The sequence below is a fragment of the Rana temporaria genome, chromosome 1 (genome assembly GCF_905171775.1).
Source record: "Rana temporaria chromosome 1, aRanTem1.1, whole genome shotgun sequence".
NCBI classification, from domain to species: domain Eukaryota; kingdom Metazoa; phylum Chordata; class Amphibia; order Anura; family Ranidae; genus Rana; species Rana temporaria.
The window spans coordinates 150,864,626-150,882,135 of record NC_053489.1 but is presented as its reverse complement, the minus strand read 5'-3'; the positions used below and the strand labels follow the sequence as shown (position 1 = coordinate 150,882,135).

At 39.5% G+C, this 17,510-nt stretch overlaps 1 protein-coding gene across 4 annotated transcripts in view; it reads left to right on the top strand.

Moving 5' to 3' along the window:
* Positions 1-17,510, top strand: part of LOX (lysyl oxidase) — a 97,966-nt gene that overhangs the window by 27,411 nt on the left and 53,045 nt on the right. For all 4 annotated transcript variants that reach the window (XM_040344169.1, XM_040344152.1, XM_040344177.1 and 1 more), the window contains exon 2: positions 13,530-13,638. In XM_040344169.1, coding sequence (XP_040200103.1) covers positions 13,530-13,638 — 109 coding nt within the window. The remainder of the gene's footprint in view (positions 1-13,529; positions 13,639-17,510) is intronic.

Here is a 17,510-nt window from a genome sequence, read left to right as displayed (position 1 = left end):
AACGCGCATTGCCCATTGTGTAGCGATTGCCATGCGTTTTGAAATCACAGGCAGAAAGTGTGAATGGAGCCCAATAAAATAAGCTCACAAACATGCTTGTTATGCTCGTTATCTTAGAGAACATGACAACAAATATTTAAGCAACTGAACTAATATTGTGGGTAGTATCAAACTTCACTTTACTCCAGTAACACAACAAACTAGTGATTACATTTTGCAGTCTGCCCGAGTTTATTCGAATTTACAATAACTGAAATTGTTAATTTAGTAAAAGAGTGAGATTGTTCACTTTGCGAAGTAAATTTTAACCTAACTTAGTAATTAAGGCAAATTAAAATTCACTTTGCGAAGTGAGCACAGCGTCACCTACTGCACTAAAGATAGGTGAAAATGTACTTTGCAAAGTGAACATTCACTACTCCTTTAGTAATTTAAACCCATAACCCTGGAGGGGTATTTTCCTGCATTCTGCTGAGTTCCTGACAATGACAATAGCGCATGTTACCCTAATGCCCTGTACACACGATCGGAATTTCCGATGGAAAAGTCAGATGGACTTTTTCCATCAAATTTTCCGATCGTGTGTAGCCCCATCAGAGTTTTTTCATCGGAAATTCAGATGAATTCCATCGGAGTTTAGATATAGAACATGTTCTATTTTTTTACGATGGAATTCCGTCGGAATTCCGATGTGATTTGGCCAGGCAAAAGCCTGATCGTGTGTACGCGGTATAAGGCTTCATGTACCCTGTTGCTGGTAAACTGATGTTTAGGAACAGTTGGAATTTTTTTCAGCTGCCCCTGAACTCTCCTCTATGTTATCTTATCAGTACATGTACATAGGGTCATTCTATAGTAGTTTCTAGGCAGTTGAGTCTAAAAGCATTTTTTGGAAAGCAAAAAAATGCATTCAGGACGGATATTCAGAGGCATTTCAAACGCCTGTAACAGCTTGTAAACGCGGTAACTCGCCTTTAGCTACATTTTATTTACAAGCTATTTGTAAAAAGAAAAATTGCTTCTAAATGCAAACGCGGCTAAATGCGGCAGAGTGGATGGTTTTAAATGTCGGTTACTATCTGTCAGGTTAAAACGTTCAGGAGAAGTTGTAAAACGTCTCCCATGTACATTAACCACTTAAGGATCGAGCCTCTTTCTGACATTTAGTGTTTACAAGTTAAAAACATTTTTTTTTTGCTAGAAAATTACTTAGAACCCCCAAACATTATATATATTTTTTTCTAACACAATAAAGAATAAAATGGCGGTCTTTGCAATATTTTTTGTCATCCTTTTTTTAATTAAAATATAAGACAGTTTTTTTTATATTGTGAAAGATAATGTTACGCCAAGTAAATTGATACCCAACATGTCACGCTTTAAAGTTGCGCCCGCTCATGGAATGGCGACAAAACATTTGCCCTTAAAAATCTCCGTAGGCGACATTAAAAAAATTCTACAGGTTGCATGTTTTGAGTTACAGAAGAGGTCTAGGGCTAGAATTAAAAAAATAAGTAGTTGCAAATGGGATAATGTGAAAAAATACAATATGAAATAGGGCTAGAATTATTGTTCTTGCTCTAACGATCATGGCGATACCTCACATGTGTGGTTTGAACACCGTTTACATATGCAGGCGCTGCTCACGTATGCATTTGCTTCTGTGTGCGAGCTTGTCGGGACGGGGCGCTTTAAAAAAAAAATATATTATTTATTTTACTTTATTTTATATATATATATATATATATATATATATATATATATATATATATATATATATATATATTTTTTTTTAAATTGTAAACATCCCTGTAACAGAAACAAAAGCATGACAGGTCCTCTTAAATATGAGATCTGGGGTCAAAAAGACTAAAATGCAAAAAAAAAAAAAAAAAATGATGTCATTCTAAAAAAAAATGTCCCTTTAAGACCTATGGGCTCCAACCACTTTACATATTATTTTATATAGTGTACTTGCCAAATATGCTGCAGCAATCTCCCTCCTCTTATGCTGGCCATACACTATACGAAAAATCGGTCAAACTAATTTTCGAAAAACAAACATTCGACCATGAGCACAAACGATATCGCCATCATGTAATGACCGATAAATCGTTCAGTGGACATAAATGAATACATTTTTTGTTAATTTTTTTACATATACCTAGTGCAGACAGTTCGGATCGGAAACACATAAACCTTTCAAATTTATTGTTCGTTTGGCAGAAAATTTCCAAACTTGTCCTTTTTTTCTGCTCAAAAACGTCCCATTGATTATCGATTTTGTGCCCATTAACTGTCCGAAAAACTAACAAACTGTCTTTTTGGGAGATAAATACTGTACTAATTAAAGGAAAAATCGCATGTTCTGGTATCGTACGGAACAATTTTTTGTGTTTGTCCCTTTGGATAATTTGGGATGAACAATTGTGATCGTCTGTAGAAGGCTACAAGTGTAATAGTGTACTAATGAACAGATTATCACGCAACCGCTTCGAAATCTGTATTTTTCATCCAATTTTCTCATTGTGTGTACTAGGCATTACATTTTTTGAGATGTTAAGGTCTCTTGCACATGGATGTAAAAATGTATTGATGTTCATACTCAGGTGGTTGTTGACGGAAACTTCCCAAGTAAAATGTTCTGTTAATACCTTGCGTAAAACTTTGAATTGCGAGCATAATTCGTTACGGAAACATGCTTGTAATCCGAAGCACTTGTATATCAAAGTGAATTTTCCCATAAGAAATGATGTAAACTCAGATGATTCGTTCCACAATCATTTATTCATAAGTCCTTCAGTTTATAGTCCATATAAAAAGATTATAGCAATGTAATAAGTTGTGTAACCATAAAATGTCCATCCACAAATGGAAGCCTCCACAAGGGGACTAGAAGCAAAATCCAGCAGGAGCTACAGAGTATAAAAGAGAATAGAGGCGCCTCTAAGTGTAGCGATTACATTTAACCACTATCCGACTAGCTGCAGCTGTTTTACGGCGGCAGGTTGACTCGGCTGCGCGAAATCACTTAATAATACGTCATTCCGCATTTCAGCCAATAGGGGCACACAGCGGGCGCGATCACCGACGGGCCCCCCCGCGATCGCTCGTTACAGAGCGAGAACCGGGAGCTGTGTGTGTAAACACACAGCTCCCGGTCCTGTCAGGGGGAGAAATTACTGATCGTCTGTTCATACAATGTATGAACAGCGATCTGTCATTTCCCCTAGTCAATCCCACCCCCCCTTCAGTTAGAACACACCTAGGGAACATAATTAACCCCTTCCTCGCCCCCTAGTGTTAACCCCTTCCCTGCCAGTGACATTTTTACAGTAATCAATGCATTTTTATAGCACTGATCGTTATAAAAATGACAATGGTCCCAAAAATGTGTCAAAAGTGTCCGAAATGTCCACCATAATTTTGCAGTACCAAAAAAAATCGCTGATCGTCGCCATTACTAGTAAAAAAATAAATAATAAAAATGCCATAAAACTATCCCCTATTCTGTAGACACTATTAAATAAACCAATCAATAAACTAATAAACCAATCAATAAACGCTTATTGCGATTTTTTTAACGAAAAATATGTACAAGAATACGTATTGGTCTATATCAGGGGTGCCCAACCTTTTGAAGAGCAAGGGCCACTTAAGCAACTTGGTAACTGGTCGCGGGCCACAATGAGCAGAGCGGGTGGATGGGATGTCCGTGTCCACTCTGCATATGCAGAGCAGACATGGACACAGCCCGCTATACTCCTTTTTTCTTTTTAAGCGTATCGGATTGGTAGGACAAAAGTTGGTTTACGTCTGCCACTCCTTAGAGGTGCATGGAGGGTCAAATTGGGTCTGCCTGACTGTGTGAAAAGGGCTCAAGACTGCTTTCACACTGATGTGCACCGTGGGTGCACTTTGCAATAGACTTCTATTATATTCTGCAGGTTTGGTGCACTTTCAAAAAGCTCACCAGTAATAACAGAAGTCTTTGGCTCAAAGCAGGTTACCCGCAGGTAAACTGCTCTGCACCTGTAGATCTGTTTGAATGCAGCTCAGTAACCACTGCAGAAGAGATATGCCCATATATACACTGGGGCCCAGATTCTCAACCGAGATACGACGGCGTATATCCAGATACGCCTTCGTATCTCTGCGTTGAGCCGTCGTATCTATGCGACTGATTCTTAGAATCAGTTACGCATAGATATCCATTAGATCCGACAGGCGTAAGTCTCTTACGCCGTCGGATCTTAAGTGCATTTTTTTTTGGACCGCTTCCATCGAAATCCGCGTCGAGTATGCAAATTAGCTATATACGCGAATTCCCGAACGTACGCGCGGCCGACGCAGTAAAGTTACGACATTTACGTTAGGCTTTTCCCGGCGTATAGTTGCCCCTGCTATATGAGGGGCAGCCAATGTTAAGTATGGCCGTCGTTCCCGCGTCGAAATTTAAAAAAGATATGTTGTTTGCGTAACTCGTCTGTGAATGGGGCTGGACGTAATTTACGTCCACGTCAAAACCAATACGTCCTTGCGGCGTATTAGAAGCAATGCACACTGGGAGATTTCCACAGACAGCGCATGCGCCGTTTGTGAAAAACATCAATCACGTCGGGTCACAGTAGTTTAACATAAAACACGCTCCCCCTTCCACATTTGAATTAGGCAGGCTTACGCCGGCCGATTTACGCTACGCCGCTGCAACTTACGGAGCAAGTGCTTTGAGAATACAGCACTTGCCCGTGTAAGTTGCGGAGGTGTAACGTAAATGAGATACGTTACGCCCGCACAATTTTGCGCGGCTGTACAAGAATCTTGGCCTGTGATTTTAGTAATACAATTACCTTTAATAACAGTATTCTATTTTATTCCATCCCAGAGAAGGAGGTCGCGGGCCACATCAGAGGGCTCCGTGGGCCACATGTGGCTCCCGGGCCACTGGTTGGGCATCCCTGGTCTATACTGAGGAAAAAAAAGTTTTTTTATATATTTTTGGGGGATATTTATTACAGAAAAAAGTGCAAAATATTCATTTTTTTTTCAAAATTGTCGCTCTATTTTTGTTTATAGCGCAAAAAATAAAAACCGCAGAGGTAATCAAATACCAGAAAAAGAAAGCTCTATTTATGGGAAAAAAAGGACGCCAATTTTGTTTGGGAGCCACGTCGCACGACCGTGCAATTGTCAGTTAAAGCGACGCAGTGCCGAATCGCAAAAAGTGGCCCAGTCATTGACCAGCAAAATGGTCCGGGGCTGAAGTGGTTAAAGAAGGTACAACATTTAGCAACTGGCATGGTTGATGACTAAAACAGGTACATCCAAGTATGCAGGCATCCGGGGTAAAGTTGTCCACATAGACCATCCCTCACACTGCCGGCTCTCACCGCTGTCAGTCTGCAATCGTGACCTGGAAGACTACCCTGCAGTAGAACAATCTGAATGCGAGGCTTGAACCGCTCATGGAGCGCAGTGTGGAAGGGATGACATTGATGGTGGTGAGGAGGATGGTCTATTTGAACAGCTTTACCCCGGATTCCTGCATACTTAGATGTGTCTCTTTTAATCATCAGCCATGTGAGTTGCTAAATGTTGTACCTTCATTAAATGTAACCATATTGCTACACTTAAAGGTGCCTCTCTTCTCTTTTATACTCAGTTGTGATGTGACGCTACTTGTATATCAAGACATCGCTTGCATATCAGGTCAAAATGTATTTAAAAATGTTGCTTGTCTTGCAAAACGCTCTCAAACCAAGTTACTCTCAAACCAAGGTTTTACTGTACACATGTATAGGCACGTAAACCTGTGTATGCATATAGGTGCATACAATTCTTCTTTATCCTCTTCTAGTTGCCAGTGTTGCAATATATGTATTTATACAGTATACACATACACATGTGTATACATATAAATTCCTGCACTCAAATATACAATTTTCTGATCAAATAAAATTACTGATCTTTACACAGTTATGTGCATTGCACCTGTGTTGAGATTAATAAAAAAAAATGTGTTTTTTACTCCCATGTGCTGTGTCTGGGTTGACACATTCACAGATTTTGTGTCATGCTGGAATATTTCTTTGGTGTGACTGAGTTCTGAAAATTCTTATATTCAGTGGCCATTAGTGAGATACGCCTATTCACGAACGTACGTACGTACGTACGTACGCCCGCCCGTCGCATTAAGCTACGCCGTTTACGTAAGGCGTTTTTCAGGCCTAAAGATAAACCACCAAAAAGATGGCGCAGCCAATGTTAAGTATGGACGTCGGGACAGCCGTCAAATTTCCCGTCGTTTACGTCGTTTGCGTAAGCCGATTCAGAATGGGGCTGGGCGTAGGTTATGTTCACGTCGAAAGCAAGGAGTATTTGCGACGTGATACTGAGCATGCAAGCACATGCGCCGTACGATCGGCGCTTCATTTACATGTATGGTAATGAATCATGAATTTATTACCATACAACACGTCCCCTACCTGCCTATTTTGAATTAGGCGGGGTTACGCCGGGCCATTTGCGCTACGCCGACGTAACTTAGGAGGCAAGTGCTTTGTGAATACAGTACTTGCCTCACTATATTACGTCGGCGTAGTGCAAATGGGATGCGCTACGCCGACCTAAAGAAGCGCCGCCGTACGTGAATCTAGCTATATAGATTTTTCAGAAACCATTACAGCCATAATAGACCAAGTTAGGTTTTACAGTTATTTCCTAGATTCAACCTAGATTCCAATTTAGGGCATTTTTATTCAGCAACACTTCTACATTTTCCCACTTTGGGCTTGTATAGCGCAAAATGTTTATTTATTACAAATAGACAATATGACTCAGATTCTATATAGATATGACAGTATATCCGGGCTGCAAGAACCTGGTATGACTGCAAGTAGACAAAAGGGACAGTAGGCTCCCGATGACAAAAGGGATGATATACTGGAGTTGGACAACACTGGTGTGCTGGGAGTACAAGTGTGATTTTTTTTAAGCTAACCCTGCACAAAAGATGGGAGGGGATGGGGGAGTCTTTTTTAAGGTAAAACTTGTGAACTTCCTGATTTTAGCACACTTGCAGTGTTCATAAATATATTATTCGCTCACTGATTGGTTTAAAAATGTTCTTGTAATTGCTGTTTAATAAAAATGTATGAAAATTAATCAGCAATTATCTTTCAAACCTCTGACTTTTTACAAATCTTTTTATTGTGAAATATGACCAAATTGTTTTGTCCCCTCCAGATTCACAGTGAATGTAGCTTTTTTGCAGCATTTTTCACTACATTTTGAACCGATTACCCATTCACTTTCTGTTGGTACTCTTCACGCGCCCACCAAAGTATGTATTGTGATTTTGGTAAATCACCTTATGGGTGTGTCATGTCACCATAAAAGTGAGCTCAACAAGTCCCAAGGGCCTATAGAAATGGACTGGTAACTGGTTCACTAGACTCCCTTTTCCATGCATCCCCCCCCCCCCCCCCCATATCTTTCAAATTCGGCTGTGCAACTCAGTCTGTACAGCTGATGCACTCCCCGCTTTAATTTACATCCCCACGGTCCATGAGTTATGTCAACCAAGGCTGGAAAATCAAGATGGCTGAAGACTGGCAAACTGGAAGACACCACAAGGAAGATACTGATGTTGGGCTCTTAGGCCCCTTGCACACTGGGGTGTTTTTCATGCGGTACAGCGCTAAAAATAGCGCTGCTATACCGCATGAAAAATCATGCCCTGTAGTGTTCAATGTGAAAGCCCGAAGGCTTTCACATTGAAGCGGTGCGCTAGCAGGAGTGCACCAAAAGTCCTGCTAGCCGCATCTTTACCGCGGTATAGGAGCGGTGTGTTCACCGCTCCTATACCGCGCCTTCCCATTGAAATCAATGGGAAAGCGTGGTAATACCGCTCCCGCAACGCGGGCGGTATTAACCCTTTTTTGGCCGCTAGCGGGGGTTAAAACCTCACTGCTAGCGCCCGAATATCGCGGTAAATATGACGGTATAGCCGCGCTACAAATAGCTTGGCTATACCGTCACCGCAGCTGCACGCCTCAGTGTGAAACCAGCCTTAGAGCAGAAGTGAGTATTGTTGGCTTAAGGATTAGGACTTTTTTTTCTGTTATATTGATAGAAATGCAGAGGTGACCCCTATTAAAAAAAAAAAAAATAATGTTGCCTGGTTGGTTTAAAAAGAAGAGTTTTTCAAAAAAGTTTTTTTGAAGCGGATTGTGAGTTTAATTACGTTTAGTAACTCTATTCCCCATTTCAATGAATTCAGGAGGTCAAGCTAAATCAGTCCATTTTTATATTTCAGCTCCTTCTCAAATTACTTGGCCCCCCGAAAAGGTGTACCTTCTTAAAGACAGTCCATGCACATACTTGTACTTTGGAATCCTTCTAGAGCAGCAGGGAGTGCCAACAACATAACTACCTTTGGTTTCCTATTTTCCGAAGGAGCCACAGTATCTTTCAGATCTAAAATTTACATCAACTTGTAAAAAACCTTCTACTTTTCGCTGTCATTGAAGTAAAAGTCATATATTTATCTATGATAACACAAATATGCACATCTAATCCGGCATGTCTTAGGGAAGGAAATGAAAGTTTCTGTCTTTTGAAGTGAAGGCAGCCTGGATTATTTCTTACTTTTATGTTTTTCAGGAACCCATATGAGGATAAAATAAATGTATGAAAGGTGTGATGGTGTTATGAAGATTAAAACGTAACATTACGTTATATCATGTGTTTCTTGGCTCTTACGTACAGGCACTATTTCTGTGATGATTGAACACAGGATATTCTGTTCCAGTAGTTAGTTGAACACATAAGACCCCAAGCTAGTGTTTTGATCTGTCATTCAATGTTAATTCTGAGATTTTTTGTGGATCGTTGGAACTTCTTTCTGCTTTGGATAAAGTGGGGAAGGGGTAAAACCAATTGCAGGTGTTTATTGCTATCTTTACCTCCAGCTTGGAAAATTTCCCTTTATCACCAGGACAGGAAGTGTGGGCACATTTTCTACATGGGTGCATGGACAAAACCTTTTTTGTACAGTAGGAAAGGGTTAGGCCCCTTTCACACGGGCGGACAGTTCAGGTTCACACGGGCGGACTGCTCAGTTTGTTCGGCGCACCTGAACGGGCACTCCATACAAGTCTATAGAGCGTCAGATGTCAGTGGTGACCATGTCCGCTGACATCCGATCCGCTAAAATCTGACGTATGGCGATACATCGCCATCCGTCCTGTCGGATTGGATCGGGTAAGATCTGATGAAAACGGACATGCTCCATTTTCGTCTGATCTCTCCATAGACAATCAGCGGCGCTCTTCAAGCCCCTCCCCAATCAGTGAGCAGAGAGGGACCTGTCATCCGCCGGCTCAGCAGAGATCAACGGAGAGATCTCCCGCTGAGCTGGTGAACAGCGCTGACAGATCCGCCTTGTGGGAATGAGGCCTTAGAATCTCTGTCAGATTTTTGTTGTTGTAAACATCCATGTTGGGAGATTTAAGCACATTTTTGGTGTGTGGTCAATCAAATCTTCTTGAATACAGACAGCAAAAAGTTACTGGCAGAGATCCCTTTCCTCTCCCACTCTGTAAAAAAACTCCTAGGTGTTTTACATAGACAGAACAACACTGCTCTAGGTCAGTCCATAACTGAATACCCGTCCACATACTCTAGTTCAATCCAGGTGCCAGCCCAGCTAACAGAGCAGCTTGTATACAGAGATGGAAAGATCTGGAAGGCTGCACTCAGGTAATAAAACCACTTTTTTGCAGTAAATTCCAAAAAACACATCACTCACAAGCACATAGATGGGTGGGACAAAAGGTTGACATGTTTCATGCCTGTCTCAGTGCTTTATCACAACCTGGTTATTATTAAGCTCTGAGACAGGCATGAAACGCGTCAACATTTTATCTCCAACTGTTATTTACAGTATTTGCTCTTAAGTGTTTCTTGGAATTTACTGCAAAAATAGTGGTTTTATTATCAGAGTGCAGCCATCCAGATCTTCCCTTCTCTGTTCATAGGTGTTGTAGGTACTAACAAACAATGTATGAGAGAGAAAGACTATGTAATGGTTTCTATGCAGAAGTGAGCCTGATTTTGCAGCTATAGTAAATAAACCCCATTGTGTACTTAAAAGTTGGGTATGCCTGTAAAGCACTGTGTAGATATAAGTATCTGTAATAAATAAAATGTTACCAAATTTATTTCTAAATATGGGAACACCTCTTCCTACATATCAAAGCAAGTTGGGTTTCTTGTATCAACCAAGAAATGTTTATCATATTACATTTCACTGGAGCATTTAAATCTTGTTTTATTATTTTGGTCTTCAGTACAATTAGTCCCAATGATTCCAAGGTAACATATTGGGAATATGTACATAGTATCACGTCAGATGGGTAATAAAGACAAATGTTTTCATAATTATCATTATTGTGCCATATGGTGGGAAGGAAACAAGCATTTTTGAGATGTGCATTATTATATTTCTACCATGTAGGCCATATACTTCTGGTAATTAATGTCTCTTTCTTTCCAAAAGCTGAATACTGTACTTGTTAACATTTAGTCAGAGTTCCCCAACAGACCTGGTTCCAGACATACCAAGTATTACAACATCTCCTGTGTCTGAGTCATGGCTGAGTAAAAACCACCAGTGCTTTGACACCTAGTCAACTGAACTTTGGGAGGGTCTCCTTACTAGTCATTTGTAATGTAATGTTATTGACTGGCTAAAGTTGGCCACAGAAGTGCAATATTTTCTTACATTTTCACATATAATATATTTTTATATATGTTATCTTACATTGCTTTGCATTTTTTTAGTTTTTAGACATAGTGGGAAAGGGTTAGACCCTTTATCATATTTTTATAGCTATGTCTATGTCACTGCCGGGGAGATCACTAAAACAGAACATGGAGGGAATTATAAAAAATTTACAACACCAACAAAACAAGAGGAAAGGGAATATCCTTCAATGGGCTCAAAAATATTCCAATTGCACACCTTCCTGGAAAATGGCCAATAAGTAGGGTGCTGAAGCGATTACCAGCTGGGAACCGGAAAGCAAATCATGTAGACATATTCGCCAGCACACCAAGGATCATTTAAAAAAACGTCCAAAAATTTTAATGCATAATAGCGATCAAACAGAGGTCGCACAGGACCTCTTTGTCAGGCAAAAGATCTCATCTTTTGCCTGACGAAGAGGTCCTGTGCGACCTCGAAACGTTGCTGTTTTTGATCGCTATTATGCATTAAAATTTTTGGACGTTTTTTTAAATGATCCTTGGTGTGCTGGCGAATATGTCTACATATCCTTCAATTCACTTTGAATCCTCAAGACTTGTTGCATCTTCAGGACTTGAAGTAAAGGCAGCAAACAAATGTGTACCTATACATACAATTTAAATCACAAATGGCAAAACCATTTGATGACCAATTTATGTAGATTTCCTATTTATCACAGGGGCATATATAGCGTCATCAGATTTTGCAGAGCTTTACATGCAGTTGTGCTCATAAGTTTACATACCCTGGCAGAATTTATGATTTCTTGGCAATTTTTTCAGAAAATATGAATGACACAAAAACTTTTCTTTCACTCATGGTTAGTGTTTGGCTGAAGCCATTTATTATCAATAAACTGTGTTTACTCTTTTTAAATCATAATGGCAACAGAAACTACCCAAATAACCCTGATCAAAAGTTTACACACCCCAGTTCTTAATACCGTGTATTACCCCCTTTAACATTAATGACTGCTTGAAGTCTTTTGTAGTATTTGTGGATGAGACTCTTTATCTTCTATGATAGTAAAGCTGCCCATTCCTCCTGGCAAAAAGCCTCCAGTTCCTGTAAATTCTTGGGCTGTCTTGCATGAACTGCATGTTTGAGATCTCCCCAGAGTGGCTCAATGATATTGAGGTCAGGAGACGGAGATGGCCACTCCAAAACTTTAATTAAACTCTGCTGTATCCAATGATAGGATGACTTGGCCTTTTGTTTTGGATCAATGTCCGAGTACGTCCCATGCGCAGCTTCCTGGCTGATAAATCCAATTGTTCCTCCAGTATTTTTTGATAACATACTGCATTCATCTTGCCAACAAAAAAGCAAAATTTTGGTCTCATCACTACAAATGGTTTTGTGCCAGAAGGGTTTAATTCTTGTCCACGTGCTGTTTGGCGTATTGTAAATGGGATACTTTGTGATATTTGCATAGTAATGGCTTTCTTCTGGCGACTCGACCATGCAAGAATATGTGTTGAAATAAATCCGCGCAAGTATATTTAAAAACACCAGTGACAGCAAAAGTATTTCGTATTGGACTAGGTATGGTTGAAGGTGATCAGTGGACAGCTGCCTCTTCTAATTGCTTCCACCTAAGTGGAGCAAGAAAGTGTTGAGAAGAAAAAGAAAGTAGAATTAGTGCTGGTCCTACGGAGCCAAATGTTCCATAAAAGAGGCTCCTAGTGTAAGGTGCAGTGTGCAAAATATACGCAAAGTGCTAAACTATCCAAAATGCCAAGTGCCTATGTAAACTACTAGAATGATTCCACAGTATATATCATAAATGCAGCTATGAAAATAAATAAAAAAATACATAAAATATATATCACAGTGCTGTGCAAATTAAAGTGTTATTGTGCCTATGTAAACACTGCTAGGTAAAGAAAATGTGCAAAATCGTAAAATTCCTGTACCATTACGGTACCTATGTTAACCCTTTAAAAGATGTGCTGATAAACAAAACTTTTTTTTTTCAGTTCAATATAATGTCCTTATTGGAAATAAACAAATCCAATTGCCAAGTGCTGAGTGATTCTAAAAGTGCTTTGTGCTCTTGTTGTATGCCGTGATGACTGCAATCCGTGCTCTTATACACCCCGCACTCATCAACTTTTTCACCCCTTCTTAGGGTCTGGTGCCTTCACAGTATAGGCCACTGTGTAGCCCTCTGGCCGTTACTCGTCCCCCCGCGCTGATGATGTTAAACTTTTGATCCGAGTCAGTTGGGTAGTTTCTGTTGCCATTATGATTTAAAAAGAGTAAACACAGTTGATTGATAATAAATGGCTTTGGCCAAACCATGCGTGAAATAAAAGTTTTTGTGTTATTCATATTCTCTGAAAAATGGCCAATAAATCATAAATTCTGCCAGGGTATGTAAACTTATGAGCACAACTGTACATATATATTGTACAGTCACATCAGTCCCTGCTCCCAAGGAGTTGACAATCTAAGGTCTCTAACTCACATTTATACACATACAGGGGCCAATTTAGACAGAAGCCTATTAAACTACCAGATTACTGTACTGTTACTATAGTTTACATTTTTAGGATGGCTATTTGCTGTTATGTAGAGGTTATGACTTTGTATACCACAAGTAGATATCAGGGCTGAAAAAGATGATTTGTCTTTATTTTCAAGTGGGACATTGATAAAGACAGATGCTCTATGAATATTTTTACACAATATTAACTGATGTATTCTCTGTTTCTAGGCCTCCCAGACTTGGTACCAGATCCGTATTACATCCAGTCCTCCATTTATGTGCAGAAAATGTCCATGTACAGCTTAAGATGTGCCGCTGAGGAAAACTGCTTGGCAAGGTTAGTGTGGCACTGTGCATGGAAACACATCTGTTTGTTTCTTTTCTCTTTCAATAAAAAAAAATATTTTCTCTTTTAATAAAAGCTATTTTTATTAGGATGCATTGATTCATTCTAACATTCTTTTGGTTTATGAAAAGAGAGATTTTTCTTTTTCTAACATACATGGCAGAAAATAATTGTTTTATACCGAATAATAATTGTGTAATCATTACTAGAGATGAGTTAATAGCTGAAAACCCGCTCAGCTGCCAATTCATGATGCTAGTCCATTTGTAGTTGGATACCTGCTTATTCACTGGCTTTTATTCTGTTTTTCTTTTTATTACACCCTAACATGAACTTGGGCTCCTTTTTCTCTTGTACCATTGCAAATTATGTTATAATGACAATAGGGGGGCAGTGATGCCCCCCCCCATAATTACTCACACATATATCAGTTGATTAAATAGTGAGCCCCATTGTTTATTTTTTACTTTCTGACTGGCTCACCGTATATGGGGTTTCTACCCCTTTCACACTTTGACTGCTTTTGTTCATACTCCCAACTCACTGTTTGACCAGCTGGAGAACTGTTGCTAGACTCAAACCTATGGGGAAAAACTGAGTTAAAGTTTTACTAAACCCACAACAGTAAAATTAGTCTGTATATGCAGTAAAGCATGCTTGTTATAGTCATTGTGAAGCATAAGGGGTTAATCCTCTGCATTGTGTAAAAAGGCTGTTTGATTCTGTATGCCCAGATCCTCCTCTTCTTCCACTGACTCCAAAACATGTCCGGATAAGACGGCGTTACTGGAGTCAAGCTGCACATGCTCAGTTTGGTGTTTATTGCTAGAGAGTTTTTTTTTTCTTGGGAGAGTGCATGTAATCAGCACTGTCCAGAAAGAGGGTAAGGGGTCCTGCATCTGAATAGGACAGCCAGTGCAGTATGAAAACTCCCCCTACAAGATTTAAACAGGCACTGATAGAAGTCACAAGACTGCTATATACTGCTGATGAGAAAATGTATTTAGCAGTTTATATTTAATAAAATGATTGCATTTCCATGTTCTATGTACTATGGGAGACCAGATATAGGGGATGCAGGGTCTTGGGTTTAGTAACACTTTAAGACCAAAACATGGCAGCAGAAAATCACAAAAAAATAGTGAACATGCATTACAGAAATACAGGAGCATTTGCTTCCACTGGATTTTTTAGCTACATTTGTGCAGCCCTAGAGGTATTCCTTTCTGTTTTTAATTAGCTATTATCTAAAACATGGGAACAGACAGAACTTGTCTCTATGTAAAAATTGATTCAGTTATATCTGGTCAATTCTTCAGTAATGGTAATTGAGATATTAACAGAACATCTTGGTTTTTGGGTCTTGTGATGAACTAGATATTACCCTGAAAACTTTCCCTACCCTTGTTTATCTGATAAGTAGCTACTAGCAGTTATCAGTAGAAGGACTTTCTCATAGTAAATAATACATTCCTAGAGCAGCAGCCAATGAGGGATCTAAACCTGGCCAAACACTAGAAGATTTTTGAACGAATGTTCTCAGTACATTCAATGACTTGCCAAATGTCAGTTGAAAGTACTTCAAGCTTTTATTTGCCTTTAAAAACACATGTGTTAAAATGTGTTTGTTTGAAAAAAAGTATCCTCCTTGTTTTGAACCCACTATGATTAAAAAAATACAAGAACATTCTCAAAACAAAAGACTTTTGCCACGTACACATGGTCAGAATTTCCGACAACAAATGTTCAATGTGAGCTTATTGTCGGAAAATCCGACCGTGTCTATGCTCCATCAGACATTTGCTGTCGGAATTTCCAGTAACAAAATTTTGAGAGCTGGTTCTCCAGTTTTCCGGCACAAAAATTTGACTCATGCTCGAAAACAATTTGACGCATGCTCTGAATCATTGAATCGGCTCGTCGTAGTGTTGTACGTCACCGCGTTCTTGACGTTAGCAATTTCCGAAAACATTTGTGTGACCGTGTGTATACAAGGCAAGTTTGAGCGAACATCCGTCAGAAAAAAATCCACGGTTTTGTTGTCAGAATGTCCGATCATGTGTATGCGGCATTGGAACAAATTCAACTAGTATATAGCTGGCTTAAATAATAATTGCTTAAGGTGATCCTAGAAGCCCTGGCTCATGTGATCTTTTTATTTATTCATTCACCTTTTAATTTTTTTTCCTCTAAATCAGGGTTTCTTAACCTCCCTGGCGGTATGATTCTTTCAGAAAAAACATGCTGAAAGCGGTACCATTATTTGCAAGGAAATTTGGTGTTTTATACTGTAGGCCTGTAATTTTTAGGAATAACTCACTTAAATCTGACCAAACAAGAGAGACTAGTAGGCATCCCGGGTATGACATTTTTTAAAAAACAAAATTATAAATTATAATATAATAAATAATTATAAATAATTATAACAAATAATAATATAATTATAATAAAACTTATTCAATAATGTAATCAACTCAAAATCACTGAAATTTGCTCAGTTGCAGAATTGTCGCTGTCATTATTTTTTTTTTTTATGATGAATTTCCCCACAAATCGCTATCGCACAATTCTGCAAGTGATTATAATTTATTATCGCTGTTTTCTAGCTGATCTGAAACCATTTTTGACATAAAGGGACACTTTTGGTTGCTATGGACAATCTACAGTTTGCAGGGAGAAAGAAAGGTTTTTATTATATAAAACAACATGCATGACACAGGACAAACCACTAGGGACAAGGGGGGGTGTGTTTTTTTACATACAGTACTGTAATCTATAAGATTACAGTATACTGTATGTATAGTGTTTGTTTACGTTTTTGAATTTGGCGCCGATCTCCGCTCACGTGCGTCGTAACGTCGCAGGGAACAGAGATCGACGGCACAGGAGGACGCTGTGTGAATCGAGCGAGGTCCCGCTCACTCACACAGCGCGGTGACATTGCTGGATCCAGGAGAAGGTAAGCCAGCGCGCGCTGCAGGCTCTGCACAGCTACCCCGAGCATGACTCGGGGTTACCGATCTCAGCCTAAAAAATCAACCCCGAGTCACGCTCGGGGATACCGCCAGGAGGGTTAAAGGGTCACTAAAGGAATTTTTTTTCCGCTAAATAGCTTCCTTTACCTTACTGCAGTCCTGGTTTCATGTCCTCATTGTTCGTTTTTGCTTTGATGTTGCTGTAATTCCTCTCTGTTCTGGACACTTCCTGGTTGTCTGTTTCCTGATCACCACAGTACTGGGAGATTTCTCACTGTGGTGACTAATCAAGGAGGTGTGATTACTGTGTGTCAGCACCAATCCAGTTTTGTTTTACAAAGCATCACTGCCCTCTATTGGCTCTTTGTCTCTGTACATCAGAGAACCAGGAAACAGCAAAAACTAAACGAAACTGCAGGTACATTATATGATTGGTTTTTATCCATTTTTAATAATTTTTTAAAAGGAATCAGTTAACTATTATGTCTCTTTACCCTGTAAACAGTCATTTCAGCAAAAAAAAACATTTTTCCTTTAGTGACCCTTTAACTAGGGTTCTCCCAGAGGTTGCTGGGAGTTCCATGAGCAATATCGGCCTCTGAGATAAGATCTCACTGACATCATTGATCTTTTTAGTTATCTGTAAGATGGAAATTCTTCACAATGGCCACAAGTGTAAAGAGCATTCTTCCCACTGACCACCACACTAATGCATCATGAATTGTAGATATCGTCATCTTTAGCAGGGGTTCCTTGAGACTGGAAAGTTATTTCAAGGATTCCTTTGTACTGAAAAGGTTAAGAAAGACTGCTCTATATTGAGGGTTGTCCAGTGTTGTCTGGGTAAATCTGCCGCTTCCTACTGAATGCCAGGTCCATCTTTGATAC